Genomic DNA, 17,245 nt, shown 5'->3' on the forward strand with positions numbered 1-17,245 from the left:
ATCATCTTTCTAAATTCCATACATATGCATTAGTATACTGCATTGGTGTTTTTCTTTCTGGCTTACTTCACTCTGTATAATAGGCTCCTGTTTCATTCACCTCATTAGAACTGATTCAAAGGTATTCTTTTTAATGGCTGAAAAATCACTGCAGATGGTGACTGCAGCCATGAAATTAAAAGACGCTTACTCCTTGGAAGAAAAGTTATGACCAACCTAGATAGTATATTCAAAAGCAGAGACATTACTTTGCCGACTAAGGTCCATCTAGTCAAGGCTATGGTTTTTCCTGTGGTCATGTATGGATGTGAGAGTTGGACTGTGAAGAAGGCTGAGCGCCGAAGAATTGATGCTTTTGAACTGTGGTGTTGGAGAAGGCTCTTGAGAGTCCCTTGGACTGCAAGGAGATTCAACTAATCCATTCTGAAGGAGATCAACCCTGGGATTTCTTTGGAAGGAATGATGCTAAAGCTGAAGCTCCAGTACTTTGGCCACCTCATGCAAAGAGTTGACTTATTGGAAACGACTCTGATGCTGGGAGAGATTGGGGGCAGGAGGAGAAGGGGATGACCGAGGATGAGATGGCTGGATGGCATCACGGACTCGATGGACGTGAGTCTGAGTGAACTCTGGGAGATGGTGATGGACAGGGAGGCCTGGCGTGCTGCGATTCATGGGGTCGCAAAGAGTTGGACACGACTGAGCGACTGAACTGAACTGAACTGAATATTCCATTGTGTATATGTACCACAGCTTTCTTATCCATTCATCTGCTGATGGACATCTAGGTTGCTTCCATGTCCTGGCTATTATAAACAGTGCTGTGATGAACACTGGGGTACACGTGTCTCTTTCAATTCTGGTTTCCTTGGTGTGTATGCCCAGCAGTGGGATTGCTGGGTCATATGGCAGTTCTATTTCCAGTTTTTTAAGGAACCGCCACACTGTTCTCCATAATGGCTGTACTAGTTTGCATTCCCACTAACAGTGTAAGAGGGTTCCCTTTTCTCCACACCCTCTCCAGCATTTATTGCTTGTAGACTTTTGGATAGCAGCCATTCTGACTGGTGTGAAATGGTACCTCATTGTGGTTTTGATTTGCATTTCTCTGATAATGAGATGTTGAGCATCTTTTCATGTGTTTGTTAGCCATCTGTATGTCTTCTTTGGAGAAATGTCTGTTACGTTCTTTGGCCCATTTTTTGACTGGGTCATTTATTTTTCTGGAGTTGAGCTGCAGGAGTTGCTTGTGTATTTTTGAGATTAGTTGTTTGTCAGTTGCTTCATTTGCTATTATTTTCTCCCATTCTGAAGGCTGTCTTTTCACCTTGGTTATAGTTTCCTTTGTTGTGCAGAAGCTTCTAATTTTAATTAGGTCCCATTTGTTTATTTTGCTTTTATTTCCAATATTCTGGGAGGTGGGTCATAGAGGATCCTGCTGTAGTTTATGTCGGAGAGGGCCCCCTTTACTACATTTTGGATCCCTAGGGTTTCAGGAACCTCGTCCCAAGGTGATTAGCTAGAGCAAGGGTCCTCACACTTTCCCTGGAAAGGGACAGATAGTAAATACATTAGGCTTTGTGGCTCAGTCTCTGTCACAAACAACTACACAATGCTGTCATTGTAACATGAAAGTCGCCAAAGGCAATACAAAAGAATGAGCATGGCTGAGTTCCATAAAATTTTATTAATGGACACTGAAATCTGAATTTCATATAATCTTAACATGTAGTGAAATACTATTCTTCTTTTGATTTTTTAACCATCTGAAAGTGGAGAAACCATTCTTAACCCACATCTTGTAGAAAAACAGGTGGCAGACATGCTGTAGGTATTTGGTAGACTGGCCACAGTTTGCCAACCCACAAGCTAGAGTCTCTCTAATACTACTATAGTTCTGGCATTAGGCGGTTCTTACAACCCCAAGGGTCTAGATAAAGCCCAGAGAGTGATTACAATTTTAGTAATTAGAACACAAACCCGGGCTTCCTGCTTTCCAGTCCATGGCCCCTAAGGCGGCTCTAAGCTGTTGGTTTAGTCATGATTTCAGATGCGGTCTTTGTATCCATGCGGTGCAGAAAATAGATGTGTGGTCAGCGGCCTTTTCCAGGCGTTGACCATGTAAGGTCTGTCCTCTTATTAGCAGCCAGCGGCAACCTAATTTTGTCAAGCCTGACCCTAGGCTCATGCACCCTTTTCATTTATACTTCTCTCCAGTTGTTCAGCCCTGGAGGCCCATCTGTCCCTTACTATTTGAGTCCCTGTTGTCTCATTGGCAGCTTTCTGAGCAGCTGCAAAATATGTTTTTAACTCTAAGTGGAAGTTAGGATCACCAGCGTCTGGCCTGGAACAGTCACTCTCAGCAAGAGCTCTTTCAGCTCTGACATTCCCTAGCTTGACAGACTCGGGTGAGTGCTAAACTAACCCCTCCCAGCTTCCCAAGGCTGGACTTTCACTGTGGGCAATAATTAATGAGGCGTTTACTCAAGGGCTGGGGAATAATGTGCACTGCTTTTTTGTGTTGTTGTTGTCGTCGGAAACTGCTTGGTTGCCTAGCACCCCAGTCGTCCTCCCGGTCGTCCTTTCTCGCAGATCATCTGTTCCAGCCGCCTCGCAACCACAGATCGGCGGCAGGGGCCGGAACGGAGACGAGAGCTGCTCGCGCGCGCTCAGGGGGCGGCCGCAGCACCGCCCTCCCCGGAGGACAATGCTGCGAGGCAAGTCCCGGCTCAACGTGGAGTGGCTGGGCTACTCGCCCGGCCTGCTCCTGGAGCGCAGGCCGCTCCTGGCAGGGCGTACGCCCCGCAGCCCTGGCCGGTAAGTCACATGCAGGCTCCCAACCGCGCCTGCGCCCGTCGCCGCCGCCGCCACCGGGCGTCACCTGGGCGCCGCGCCTGCGCGCTGCGGCCCACAGCCCGGCACTCGCCGGCACTTCCGGCGTGGCCCGCCTGGACCGGTCGCCTGCCTAGCCGACCGAGCGCGACTGCGGAGCCCAGCCGGCGTCTGAGCGTCTGAGCTGCGGCCGTGGCGACGCCATGGAGCGCCTTGATAAAGCGGCGCTGAACGCGCTGCAGCCGTCCGACTTCAGGTAGTCCGGAGTGAGCCGGAGTCAGGCGGGGGCCTAGAGCACCAGGCGGACTGGCCCAGGCTGGGAGCGGGGCGTGAGGGAAAGCCCGGGCTGACTGGTGGGTGGGCATGAGGTCTGGGCCCTCCGGGCTGGGGCTGCGGGCTAGAGGAGGAAGGGGAAGCAGGTTGGGGCCTGCATCGTTTGCACGCCGGACCCCTACCCTTCCCTCGGGAACGAGGGACCTGGGGTCATGGTGGCTAGGTGGGCGGGTTATTCAGCTCTTGTTTCTGGCCTAGCACTTCTTTCTCTGTTGTCTGTATTGCGATCTTGCTGTCTGCAGCCTTTCTCCCCACTGCAGGGTGAGCTCCCTGAGGACAGGAACCGGGCCTTCTCCGTCTCCGGGTCCCCTGCAGGGCCCACATCGTCAGGGCTTAATAAATGTTTGTTGCATGAGTGAACGAATGGAAGGGACAAAGGGCCGCCCCGGGTTTGAGTCTACTTCACTCAGGGAGTCAGTAGGATGGGGGCTGGTGGCTGAGTAGAAGGAACCTGAGGAAAGAGCAGGTGGTCCTGGTGGACTAGCCTGGCCCATGATACCTCTAGAGGTCAGAGGGTGGGAAGGGATTTAGCTACCATTCAGTGTGTGTGTGCCAGGCCTAGCTTAGGTGCTTTGTTACATGCCTGTGTGTGAGTCACTCAGTCGTGTCTGACTCTTTGCGACCCATGGACTGTGGCCCGCCATGCTCCTCTGTCCATGGGATTTTCCATTCAAGAAGTACTGGAGTGGGTTGCCATTTCCTTTCTCTAGGAGATCTTCCCGACCCAAGGATCCCATGTCTCCTGTGTCTCCTGCCTTGCAGGCAGGTTCTTTACCCGCTTTGTTACATACATTATCAGAATTTTAAAAGTGCTTAGTTTGCTACTCGTTTAAAAACAATGAAGTTGACTCAGGATATTGGCTTGCGCAAGATCACAGGATTACCTCGCACAATTAGTAAGTGTTGAAAGCTAGCAGTTGTCCTATCTTTGGCGCCCCCGTGATCTTTTTAACTCTCACAATGGTGATGTAGGTTGTTTTTTTTTTTTTAAATTACTGTTTATTAGTGAGGCCTCCAACAAATATTTATATTAAGTATACTTAAAATACAGTGTACCCCTCCTAGACTGATTTTAGTGTTTCTGCATGGAATTTGCAGTGAAATCTAGTTGCAGTATAGGCCTTGCCATAAAGGGGAACATGGTAAGCTTCATCTGCTTCATCTGCTTAGTGTTTCCTGCAGAAGTTTATCTGAAGTGGGTAAACTCTAGATGGTTCTCAGAGTGGGGGCACAATCCTCAATTATTTGTGTGAGGCTAGTTGTAACTTTAAATGTTTGAATTCTTCCTTTCTAAGAAGGCTCAATCAGAGACACATAGGAGGAATTGGTTGAATGACCTCAGTTGCTTTGTTTTGGAATACCTCACCGGGTTACACCCAAGCTGGCTTGTGCCAGCAAAACTACTGGCTGTAGTGGGCTGTGGCTGGAAGCCAAGGAGAAAATGTCATATAAACATTGGAGGAAGTTTGAAAACTAGTTTTCAAAAGTTTGTATGCTTAACTTTGTCCTTAGTCCTGTATTTGAGAGACTGAAAGTCAAATTTTGGGGGCTTAAGATAGAGAGGTAAGAAGGAATTGAAGACAAGCAGCAAGTTGTTGAGATATGCTCTGTGTAGAATGTGTGGGGTTAGAAATTAACATGCAGAAAAGATTGTGTTTGGGTGGTGGGATCGTAAGTGATTTTGTGTGCTTTAAAACATTCTTAAGATATTATATTCTCTTTTCAGTGATAAACTTTTCTCAAAGTCAGGCCAGATAATTGATATTCAAGAGATAATCTAAAGAACAGACAACTGGTTAACCTTCCCTTTCTCTAGATTCTCAAGCTTTGTTTCTTTATCAGATTAGATGATCTGAAGTTAGCACACCAAAAACACAAACACTGTGAAGGCCAAGTTATTTTGGGGGGTCGGTCCACAAAAGAATTGGCCAAATACTGACTTCTTATATGTATGTATGTATTTTTAAATTTTTCTACACAATTTTTAAAGGTTACACTCCATTTATAGTTACCACAAAATTTTGGCTATATTCCCTGTATTGTACAATATATCCTTGTGGCCTGTCTCCACAATATTTTGTACCTCACACTCCCTTTCCCCTGTATTTCCCCTCCCAACCCTCCCCACTGGTAATCACTGTTTGTTCTCTTTATCTGTGACTCTGGTTCTTTTTGTTACATTCCCTGGTTTGTTGTATTTTTTAGATTCCACATATAAACGATATCATACAGTATTTGCCTTTCTCTCCCTGGCTTATTTCACTTAGTATAATGTCCTTTAAGTCTGTCCATGTTGCTGGAAATTACACATTTATTCTTTTTTATGACTGAGTAGTATTCCATTGTATGTATTATGCATGTGTGTGTGTATTGCATCTCCTTTGTTCATCTGTTGATGGACACTTGGGTTGCTTCTGTATCTTGGCAATTGTAAATAATCCTGCTGTGAACCTTAGAGTGCATGTATCTTTTCAAATTAGTGTTTTTTGTTTTCTGTGGACATTATTTTTTTGTATTTTTATAGAACTGCAGACACTCATTCTTGATGAAGATAAATTTTCTAAAAATTTTCTATTAGAGAACAATGTAAGGAAGTTTAGGTATATTAGATGAGAATTGTATATCTCAGTGATCACTAAAGTGAGTTGTATTAAAAGATGTTTCCTTGAAGTATGGAAAGAAAACAGATTTCTACATAATTTTTTTTAAACTTTAACATTTTTAGCATCTGTTTTTCCTTGTTTTTATATTTTAAAAACTCCATGACTAATATAGACTAATATATACTATCTATAGTGTATAGATAATTTAGTTAAAAATCATTATGCCTATATGGGGGTATGTGCTCAAAACTTTAATGATGGATCACACAGTCAAAAAAGTTTGTAGACCATTGGTGTAAACTTAAGATGTTCCCTTTCTTTCTGGGCTGCCAGAAGCCTCCCCCCTGTAATGGTATACACAGTTATAAGAATTGCTTTGCCTGGATTTTCTAGAGGTACAAAGCAATGTGCAGGACTGTCTGGGAAACAAGCTGTCATGTTAAGTGCTATAATAACAGGCATGAAGTAAGTGTGGTTGAGTCCCAGAGCAGTGAATCATTCCAGCTGGCATAATCAGGAAAGCTGCCTGGAGGAAGGCAGCTTATTATTTTGAAAAGACCTTGATGGCTGGGCTGTATTCTTCATAGAGATGTAGATAAAAACTGGAACCTCTTGCTGAGGATTACCAGGAAGAATTAAGTTCAAGTGTTGACTATGAACATAAATTTAGACATGTGTTAAGGTTATAGAGGAGCAACACTTGCCGCCCCAAAATGTCTCTTTGATGTGCAGATTATTTCAAACTGAAAACCATCAAGGCCCCAGAGACTCAGGAAGAAACTTTTTTTTTTTTTAATTAATTTATTTATTTTTAATTTTTACTTTACAATTCTGTATTGGTTTTGGAAACTTTAACTTTCCCCTTAATTGCCTGAAAATCCTGGAAGAGAGCTATCACCAGAGATATTTGCAAAGAATATGGGCTAGGTGTGGTGGGGTCAGGGGCAGGGCATAGAAACCAGAGACTACTCTGGGTCCCATAGACTCTACATGGCCTAGGAAACACTTGTTGACCAAACATCTGCTTTTCCATCTCCATGTGTATTGTCTTTTTCCTGTTTGAAGTCCCAAATCCCTACCTACAGCATCTTCTTTTGTCTTTACCTGAAGACAATATTTAAGGTGAGGGTTTTGGCCATTTGGCAAGTTACTCAGTTCTCCTGGGTCTCTTCTGTGTATACATGTTATTAAACTTTGTTTGATTTTCTCCTGTTAATCTGTCTCATGTCCATTTAATTCTTAGACCAGCCACAAAGAACCTAGACAGTAGAGGAAAATTTCTTTATTCCTGACAAGGTAGTGTGAGAGTGGTTAGATTTAAGGGAAAAGGGAGCTTTAATCTACAGGGTAAAAGCCCATAGGATAAAAACTTACTGCTTTTAAACATAACGGTTATGGTGATATGGATGAGGGGTGTGTGTGTGTGTGTGTGTCCAGGATTGCTGGAAGCTTACTACAGCTTCACTGTAGTAGTGTTATCATTTGTGATGATGCATGGGGCCAGTGCTGACAAATATCTACTTATTGAAAAGTGGGTAAAACAATATTAAGGAATATTTGAAAGTGGGAAAGTTAATTTATTATTGTGTATTAATCTGGAGTCCTTTTTCATGTGCACACCTTTTGAATATAATTGAAATAGTATACATCTACACTGTTGGCAGAGATTTTCTGGAAAGGACCAGATAGTAAATATTTTAGATTTTGAGGGTCATGTGGTCTGGCACCACTACTAATCTCTGTCTCTGTATCTCCCTGGAGTCTTAGGTGATGCATAAACAAGTGGGTGTGGCTGTATGCCAGTTACACTTTATTTACAGAAGTAGGCAAGGGGCCTTTCAGAGCTTATTTGGCAGACCGCTGATATACATAAAAACAGTGTAATCTGCCTTGTTGATTTTTCATATAGATATTTACTGAATAATTGTCAAAATTAATTTTAATGGTTCCCAATTGATAAGCATCATTTGTAAAATCATTTCTCCTTTATTGGACGTTTTTATGTGACCCATTGTTACTGTTTTAAGTAGCCATTTATCTAACTTGTTTTTCTTTAATAGTATGATTTTAGAAACTTGATTGCATTCTTCAGAATCATTTTATTGTATTCTGGAACAAAACTTTCCCATTGGAATATTTCCATTGATTTTATAAGTCTATGAACGATAGAATGCATGGAACATAAAGTGTTTTGATATCAAACTTTTAATGCATCCATGCTGTGTGAAGACCGTTTAAGTTGTACTCTCGCTACTTAATTACAAAGAAATTTGAGCAAAGTTTCCTTCAGCTGCATCCAGATTGCTCTGGGCTCCTTTTTCTTTGGAGAGTCTCATACCTTGTCTGTACTGTATTCAGCTAGCCACTGATAGGATGCTTTGTGAAGGAACCTCATTAGTTGTTTTCTGTGTATCTTCTGCCTTACTACTTCCATTGTGAATTCTGTAAATCATGTATATTTGCATAGCACTTGGATGATCACAAACCACTTTTGCACTTTACACTTCTTTTCACACTGGGTCTGCCACGGGATCTCTAGGCTATTCAAATTTTGAGTCCCTGCCACTGTTCTTCTGGCCACTGTTTTCTAGGCAAGGGCAAGGTTCCCAGCATCTTTTCTGTGGGTATTTATAGCATTTACGAACACAAGAATAGTTTGAAATGGCTTTGCAGGCTCTGATTTTCTCTTTGTTTACTTTTTTCCAGAAATGAAAGTTCATTAGCATCCACTCTGAAGACGCTCCTGTTCTTTACAGCTTTAATGATCACTGTACCTATTGGGTTATATTTCACAACTAAATCTTACGTTTTTGAAGGTAATCCTAGACACAAAACAAGACATTTTCACCCTTAACTGTATATGAGATTCCATGCTCTCAATGATCTCTTTATATCTGTAAACTGGATATTAATTTGACTTGCTTCTGTTTTGTTTTTCAAAAATCCCATTGCTCATAATGAATCTTCATGAAATGAATTTTTCATCACTCAGTTATTTGTTTGACATCGTATTGGTTTAAGGTTTTCTGTGCGATAGCTTGCAGATCCTTTCTTTTAACAGCCCCTGGAGAGTGAGAGTTGGTTGACATGGGAGGAGGACTTTGGGGGAATGTACCCTTGCTGGCAGACATTGCAAGGAAGAGAAAATAAAGCCCTCTTTATTATGTCAGAGTCCTTAGATTTAGTGATTTATTGTGGTTTTCATTGAAAATAATGTTCTTCATGTGTAGAAGGTATTCACATCTTTACATGAATACTTGATTTATCACCACACAAAGTATTCCTTTTTAATTGCCTGACTAGTTCAATAAATATATAGCTAATAAAAATAATGTTTTGATTTTTATATTTTTATATATTTTGGAATAAAATGGAAACTTTTTTCTCTTGATAGGCGCCTTTGGGATGTCCAATAGGGACAGCTATTTTTATGCTGCTATTGTTGCAGTGGTCGCCGTCCACGTGGTGCTGGCCCTCTTTGTTTATGTGGCCTGGAATGAAGGCTCACGGCAGTGGCGTGAAGGCAAACAGGATTAAAGTGAACATTACCTTTTGATAGTGTTAAATTGATTTTTTAAAATGGTAAATCTATCTGGGATATTGATGATTTTAATAAAATTGAAAGAACTTGTTAAAATCAATCTTGAGGAGTCACATTTGACCAGTATAAATTTTGGTCCTTCTAAAACAATGCCTTGTATCATCCGTTTTAATTGTCTGAGTCTCTCATTTGCAAATGAGAATTTGGAAAAGGTAAATTGGTTATAAATAAGTATGTGAAATTAATTATGCATTATTCTGGGAAGAATTTGATTATCTTATAACAAATGTTTTATAGCATATTGTCTTTTAGTTGGTTTTGAGTTTTATGCTCTGGTTGTATTCAGATGTACATAGTGGAGCAAATCTAAATTTTATTTTTCACTGGAACACTTTTCCTGACTATCGTGAAACTACCAAGTCATTAGATTTTGGGTTGTAAATGCCTGTTGAAAATTGCTTAAATTGTGGACACTGGAATTAATCTGAGTGTCACAGAAATTTTGCATAAAGTAGTAGTAATCCCTAGTCAATAGAAATCTTTCATTACATTATTTCATGGGGAAACTAGGCTGAATCACAGCCATTCATGTAAAAGGACTGGGTTTATTAAAGAATGCAGATAGCAAAGCAAAGAGCTAGCCGCCTGGGCACCTGGCCTGCTCCCTAAAGGCCTCTTACAGGCCAGCCTCCTCCTTTCAGAGAAGCTCTTCAATGGTCTGCTTTGCTCTGTCACTCAACAATGAACTTATACTTTAATTATGAGGTTGTGTAAACTCGGTTTTTCCTACTTTTAAATAATGTATATGAAAGAATTTACATTTAAATATGTTCATTTTTGCATACTTACAGAGTGTAAAATCAATTATTTTTATCACCCAGGAAGTATTCTTGGAATTTTTAATCAGTGCTGTTATGTCCCAGATATGTATAGATAATCCTTGAGGTCCTTTCTGATAGAAAAAGATCCTGTTTTTTAGTATCCTTGGTCTGTGTTCTTTTCAACCACTTGGTACTATTTGTGTGTAATCTAAAAACACGCAGGGAAAAATGCATATTAAAACGGGAAGAAAATGTTAATCCCCTGTAGTGTGGCCACCTGGAGATAACCACTGTTTTGGTTTACATCCGTGTCCATTTCTGATTGCTAGTTTGATACACAGTAAAAGTTTGGTTTAAGTTCAGTATCTGCCAATTTTGTATGGTGTCTATTTGCATTTTTTCAGATGAGTGATTATTGGATGTTTTCTTAAACAGCACATTCTACCTTTACTCTTTTAACTAGATATTTCATTGTATGTATTTCTGTCATTAATAATTCCTCATACAATGGCCCTTGCTGTGAGTGTTTGCCATCACGGATTTTGTTAGTTCCCCTCTACTTTTGGATGTCGTGGAATTGGACTAAAGGAGCAGAGACGTAGTTAGGCATAAAAACCAAGAAGCCTTTTGTGTTTATTTAATTGCCGAGAAAAAACAAAATGATTATTGTAGGACTGTTTTTTATTCCTGCTTATAGTTAAATGTTATTTGCAATTTAAATGTCTTAAGTAGTTATTCTGAATGGGACATGGTTTCTTAAAAAGACTACAGTTTTGGTATACAATTGTACAAATTTAATAGGAAATTGTCAAATACTCCAGTTTGAATCTAATGTACTACAAGGTAGATTTCTAGATGGTCCCCTCTTTAGATGTCTTGTTGTACTTAAAATTTGTCCAGTTAATTTCTTTTTCTATAATGCCAAGGTTTTTCTCGTACTTTTGAAATCTTATGCTATTTTTAAAATATTGATGTCCAGTGTTGGATTATTTTGTTTGATTTCAGACATTTGCTGAGTAGATAATATGGGTGTTTTCCTGCAAGTATTTAAACTAGGGATTCATGCAAAAGCAGTGTAATTTCCTCTTGGAACTAGTACCAAGCATTTGAAAGTTAGACTTGGATGCTAAGGTTGATATATGGAATTATTACAATAAAAACTTGCTTTCAAACCAGTTAATATTTTCTTAAGGTTTTAACTGTTAACTCACTAGTTTGCTGCTGTTGAAATAATATGGTGTATGACAAATAGATTTATTTTTCAAGATATCTCAGTGATTTCCTCTTGTACAATGTACATACTTCAGGATGTATAGAAAGAAAAGCTACAATTGAGCCCTTATATAAATATTATAAGGTAGGACTATGTTCACTATTGTTTGAAAATGGATTGTAAGAATAACCTCAATTAGGGGTCTTAACTTGAAGTGTTAGTACAGGCTACTGATTTAACACATGACCTTCACCTCACCTCATCTCCCATTTTGCCCCCCAGAATATAATCTCTTTTCTCATTGTGCTAAAAAATAGTCTGCTGTAGAATGCATCTGATGTCATTAGCTCTTCAAGTGGATCCCATTTTACATGTGAATTCACTTTTGAGTTGTTACTGAAGAAATTTAAACCCTCCATTAAAAGCAACAACAACAACCCACCTGCGTTTCATGGGAATCTAACCGATATATATTGTAAGGTTATTTTCATCATAAAGATCTCATCAACTTTGCCTCCAAAGCAACTACTTGACTTGTTTGGTGTTTTCCATTTTCATATAAATTTTATATATACAGCTAGTGTACCCAAGGACACCAGTAAAAGCAGTTAGATAAGTGTACCCAAGGAAAGATGAAAGGTACATGAGAATTTATATCCTGTTTTAAATGTATATAGTGTATATTTCTTGTCTCTAGACAAGTTCATGTTTGTTCTTTTACTTATGCTCAAGTGAAGTTGTAGACTGTTAGGCTCATTTTATAAATAAAATTGTCACTTGTTACGTCAGCAGCAGATATCTCCACTGTCAGGCACTCTGTGCTCCATCAGAAGAGTGCAACTTTATTAACTCAGACTCTACTCTTACATTTAAGATTGTTTTTGCAAGAGCTGGACTAAAGCAGCGTATTTATAACTTGACAAGATTTCTTTTTCCTTTTTGCAGGGGAAAAAGGGTCACCTGAGAAAATAAATTATTTTCAGGGACTTTGGGATCCTAATGATATATATTACATGTAACAGATGAACAGGTTAATCCTTTATATATTCATTAAAATAGTCTGGAATTCCTCAGCTTATCATCACTCCTGGCCACACTTTTCCTTGCCTGTTTGTTTGCTATGTGTATTTGAAAGTAATATCTGCATTCCTTTGAAGATGTTCTATAGGTCATATTTGTCAGTTACACAGACTAGTCTTCCTTTTTCTCAAGTTCAGTGAAATCTTACTGAACAGTAATAATAGCAATAGCTAACATCTGCACAGCACCTTACAGTTTGCAAAGAACGTTCACATATTCTTGTTTTTTTTTTTTGCTTAGTGAACCTGTTACCAGATGTCCTGACCTTGATGATAAAAGTGTTAGGAGCTTTAGAGTCACTGAATATGCTGTAGTCTTGAATAGTGCCCTGACAAGGGGCAGAGTTTAGATGCGCTACCTTAAAAGCTGCGTGTAATTATCAAAATGGCGGGGCTTGAGTTCTTTAGCCACTTGAATCAGATTTACTTTTGTAAGTGATGCTTTTCTAACTGTTACCTGGATGGGTTTTGTATTCGTTATATTCTAACCTGTAATTTGTATAAATTTACCATCTGTTGTCATTAAAAAAGTGTTCATAATGCCACCTTGATGTCTCCTCGTTCAATTAATAGTATATTAACCTCTTCAGTTTTTTACATTTGTTTACCTCTCTGTTTATACTATATCAGATATGAACAGAGCTGTCAAGGGTAAGCTTTTGTGCAGGAAATGTAGGCCAGAAATATTCAAGTGGGTGGGGCCGTGAGGGATGCTGAGACAGGAAGGGTTGCGATGGGCCCATGAGAACTGGTGGAGCAGTGGAGGAAAGACAGAAGCTCCTTGCCTTGTGGCTTAAGAAAATTCATTTGGGAGTGAATGGGCTTCAAATACCACTGAAGGAGTGAGGTTGGGAAATACTTGTGGCTACTTTAATTTATTAGACAGGGGAAGTCAGTTCCTGGTGATGCCCAGCATGCCACCCCCTCATGCCAGTGCCCTCTTCCTCGGTCCTCTAGGTCACTTGTTGGTTGTACAGTTGACCCTTGAACAACACGGGTTTGGACCGCATGGGTCCACTTATGCATGGATTTTCTCAGTAGTGAATACTAATACTACACTCAGAGGTTGGTTGAAGCTGCAGATGGGGAACCGCAGGTGGGGAGTGTGGAGTTAAAGGATTTTCCACTGAAGGGAGGGTCCAGTCCCTAATCTTCATTGGTTCAAGGGTCAACTGTACTTATTCCAGCTGCTTCCTGTGCTTTGGAGAGTTCAGCTAGTTCTCGTTAATAATATCCACTCCAAAAAAGATTTGAGACATCTACAGGTTACATACAATTGTATTTAAATAAAGAAGTATGCGATGTAAAATACGCTGTGAGCTCAGACAGAAACCACTGGAATCTCCTTGTGGGATTTACTGCCCAGACCTAACCCTGGCCTGAGTCAGAACCTCGGGAGGGTAGGGGAAATACATGCTTAAAACAGGTTGTGCTCTGATGCAGACAGCTTGAAACCACCACTGGACACAGAATTATACATGTATGCTTTTAATGCTGGACTTGATGCTTGTATAAAGCAGGCCTGACGTAGCAGGCACTTCATTAGGCAAAGGTAGAATCCTGTGTAATGCTATATTGAAGGTTTAGTTTACAATCAGAATTTATGGGGTCCTTGACCATATTGACTTCACTTCACTATTAATGAATGATGTTAACTGACAACTGATGTACAGGAAACAGCCTGCTTGGAGACAGCTTCGGCACGCCGAGAAATGGCCACTGTGCTCCTTTGGTGCCCTCCCCTCATTTGCAATCCTCACCATTGTGGTCTTAGGAGAGAGGCAAAAACCTAATCCAGGAACTTAAGTGAATTTGGTCTCAATGGTAAAGGAAGTCATGGAGAAAAACCAAAGAAGTGGTTTCCTAGACATATCTGCTCCATTAATAGTATGACACCCCGTCCCCAAATATTTTCCCTCTCACCACTGACATCATTCCACTTCATCTGACATATATCCTGCTGTTCCACCCATTAAAGATGCATTTAGGTTAACCCTCAGAAAATGCAGGATTTGGGTGGAGAGCAGCTCACCCCCTTGCCCTTCAGTTGACATGGCCTTTCAGGGGACCATCAGGCTGCCTTCAGGGAATGGATGCTAGAAATGAAACTCCCTGTATCTTTCTGTTTCTCACTGTCTTCCCTGCAACTGCCTGGGTCTGGACCAGCTTCACTCCTTGCCTGCTGCCTCTAACTGCTATTGGCTGCTCTTCTTGCTTCTGTAGTCTTTCAACACAGAGCAGCTAGAAGGTTTCCTCTAAAAATCTTTGATCAGGCATGCCATACCTCTGCTCAAAATCCTCCAAATAGCTCCCAGTCTCCCCCAGAGTAATATCCCAGCTCCATGCATAGCCTACAAGCAAGGCCTCTGCCCTTTGTTTTATTCGCTCCCCCTTGCTCAGCATTGGGCAGCCTGTGGGACCACTTTTCCTTTACCAGATCTTCCCTGCTTGCTCCCATCTTACAGCTTTGCATCAACTCTTTACACTGCCCTAGATCTTCCCAGAGCTGGCTCCTTCTCACTCTTCAGGTCGCAACTCTCCTGTCTCCTCCCTAGAGAGGCCTCCTAATTGAAAGTCTCAAGTCCTGCATCACTCTCACAGCACAAAACTTTGATTGAAATGATCTTATTTATTATCTACCTCTCTCCCTGAAAGCATAATAAGCTCAGGAGAGTAGGCACTGTCTTCTTCACCACTGAATCCCCAGGGCCTGGCTCTGGTTTTAGTAAGGATATTCTTGGTCAACGGCAAGTAACTGAAAATGCAGTTCAAATGATGGAAAAGGCCAGCGATGGGGCTAATCCACTGGCACAGTTTAATCAGGGTGCCTGCTCCATTTCTCTGTGATTTTCTATCCATATCCTTCTCAGTGCATTGGTGACATCCTCAGGTTTCCCCTCCCTCATGAGGACAAAATGATTGTAGCCATTCCTGGGCTTCACCAGCACACCGCTGACAGTCATCAAACCTGCGAACAACCCTCTGGGCTTTACTCTGGACTAACTCAGGTAAAACTATCAGTGAAATGGTCACTTTGGTCATGCAATGCCAAGCATTGGTGAGTTTGTGCCTGGACAAATGCCCAGTCCCAAACCAATCACTTGGAGATGATGCTGGTTAACTCAGGCCACTCAGTGCCCACCCCTGGGAGAGGTTTGATGGGGTGGGGGTGGTGGCATTTGATGCTGGTAAGGCTCCCAGCAATGTTGGCTGCAGAGTTCCACCAATTTCTTAACTGGATGAGGCAATGCACAAGTTCAGGTCTGGCCCATTAACATGCACAAAAATGGAGAATGGAGGGGAGGTGGGCGGGAGACTCAAATGGGAGGGGATTTATTCTAGCACATTGTATGGAAAAACCTGAATGAACTTTTTGGCCAACCTTATATGCATATATACAGCTGATTCACTTCGTTGTACAGCAGAAACTGACACAACATTGTAAGCAAATATACCCCAATTATAATTTTTTAAAGAAAGCAGAATGAGAGTAGAAACAGAATCTGATTTTCTCAGCTATGTGTAAACTATACAAATATATATTTAAAAGAAAAATGTATGGGGCATAGCCAGACTTTGTTATTTTAAAAATATTCACAATAGAAAATGAAAATGTTTTGGGGCTGTGAAAAATGAAGTCTGTTCACATTTCTCTTTCTTTTAAAAAAAAATTGGATGTAGGACAGATTGAGAGTATTGTGCCTCTTTTCCCCCTTTTCTGCTGCTCTTAGATAGAGACAGTCCTCATCCTCCACACTTTGCTCACTCTTGACTCCCAGTCCACCTTGATCCCAACTTGAATTGCTCAGTCGTATCCGACTCTTTGCAACCCCAAGGACTATACAGTCCATGGAATTCTCCAAGCCAGAATACTGGAGTGGATAGCCTTCCCCTTCTCCAGGGGATCTTCCCAACCTGGTGAGTGAACCCAGGTTTCCCGCATTGCAGGCAAGATTCTTTACCAGCTGAGCCAGAAGGGAAGCCCAAGAATAATGGAGTGGGTAGCCTATCCCTTCTCCAGCAGATCTTCCTGACCCAGGATCAAACCAGGGCCTCCTGCATTGCAGGCAGATTCTTTACCAACTGAGCTATCAGGGAAGCTGCAACTAGAATTAAGGTTACATAAAAATTGAGTGACCAATAAAATAAACACAAATAAATAAATAAAAGGTGAGTGGGAAAGGAATAGAAGGCTTGGTAAAATGAGACAAGCAAGAGAAGTTAACCAAATTCTGACTAACATGGCAAAAGGAGTCAGTGGGGAAGGCCACCTGCACTAGGCTGAATTCTAAGATACCCCTGAGAGCCTCACCCCCTGTATACATGCCTGTGTAGTCCCTTTCCTCTTGGACTTGTATGAAACCTGCAAATATGGTAGGGGAGTAGCTCCCTTGATGGGGCTACTATATTAGTTTGCTCAGGCTACCATAAAGTACTGCAGACCAGGCAGCTTCAACAATTGAAGTTTATTTTTTTACAGTTCTGGAGGCTAGAAGGCAGAGATCCAAGTGTTGGCAGAGTTGGTTCCTTCTGAGGTCTCTCTCCTTAACTTACAGACGGCTGTCTTCTCCCTGTGCCTTCACATGCTCTTCCCTATGTGGGTGTCTGTGTCATCATCTCTTCTTTTAAGGACACCAGCCATGTTGGATTAGGGCTCATCCTAATGACATCATTTTAACTCAATCACCTCCCAAAGATCCTGTCTCCAAACCTAGCTATATTCCGAGGTTCCAGGAATTAGGATAGCAACATGTGTAGTTAAGGGGAACACATTTCAGCCTGTAACAGTTATGCTGTATTTCTCATGGGCAGAATAATGTTCA

At 41.3% G+C, this 17,245-nt stretch overlaps 1 protein-coding gene across 3 annotated transcripts; it reads left to right on the top strand.

The window, feature by feature from the left end:
• Positions 1-2,196: 2,196 nt before the first annotated feature.
• On the top strand, positions 2,197-12,967 carry VMA21 (vacuolar ATPase assembly factor VMA21). 3 transcript variants are annotated; one of them, XM_040265435.1, is made up of 4 exons: positions 2,197-2,408; positions 2,557-2,817; positions 8,475-8,584; positions 9,163-12,967. In XM_040265435.1, exons 2-4 carry the CDS (start codon positions 2,708-2,710, stop codon positions 9,303-9,305), a joined length of 363 nt encoding a protein of 120 aa, XP_040121369.1. In that variant the 5' UTR covers positions 2,197-2,408; positions 2,557-2,707; the 3' UTR covers positions 9,306-12,967. The 3 variants fall into 3 exon arrangements, with proteins under 3 accessions (XP_040121369.1, XP_040121370.1, XP_040121371.1); XM_040265436.1 differs by having other exon boundaries at positions 2,593-2,817; XM_040265437.1 differs by lacking the exons at positions 2,197-2,408; positions 2,557-2,817 and adding an exon at positions 2,903-3,088.
• The last annotated feature ends 4,278 nt before the right edge of the window (positions 12,968-17,245 follow it).

Source organism: Oryx dammah, unplaced genomic scaffold (genome assembly GCF_014754425.2).
Source record: "Oryx dammah isolate SB20612 unplaced genomic scaffold, SCBI_Odam_1.1 HiC_scaffold_23, whole genome shotgun sequence".
Classification (NCBI taxonomy): domain Eukaryota; kingdom Metazoa; phylum Chordata; class Mammalia; order Artiodactyla; family Bovidae; genus Oryx; species Oryx dammah.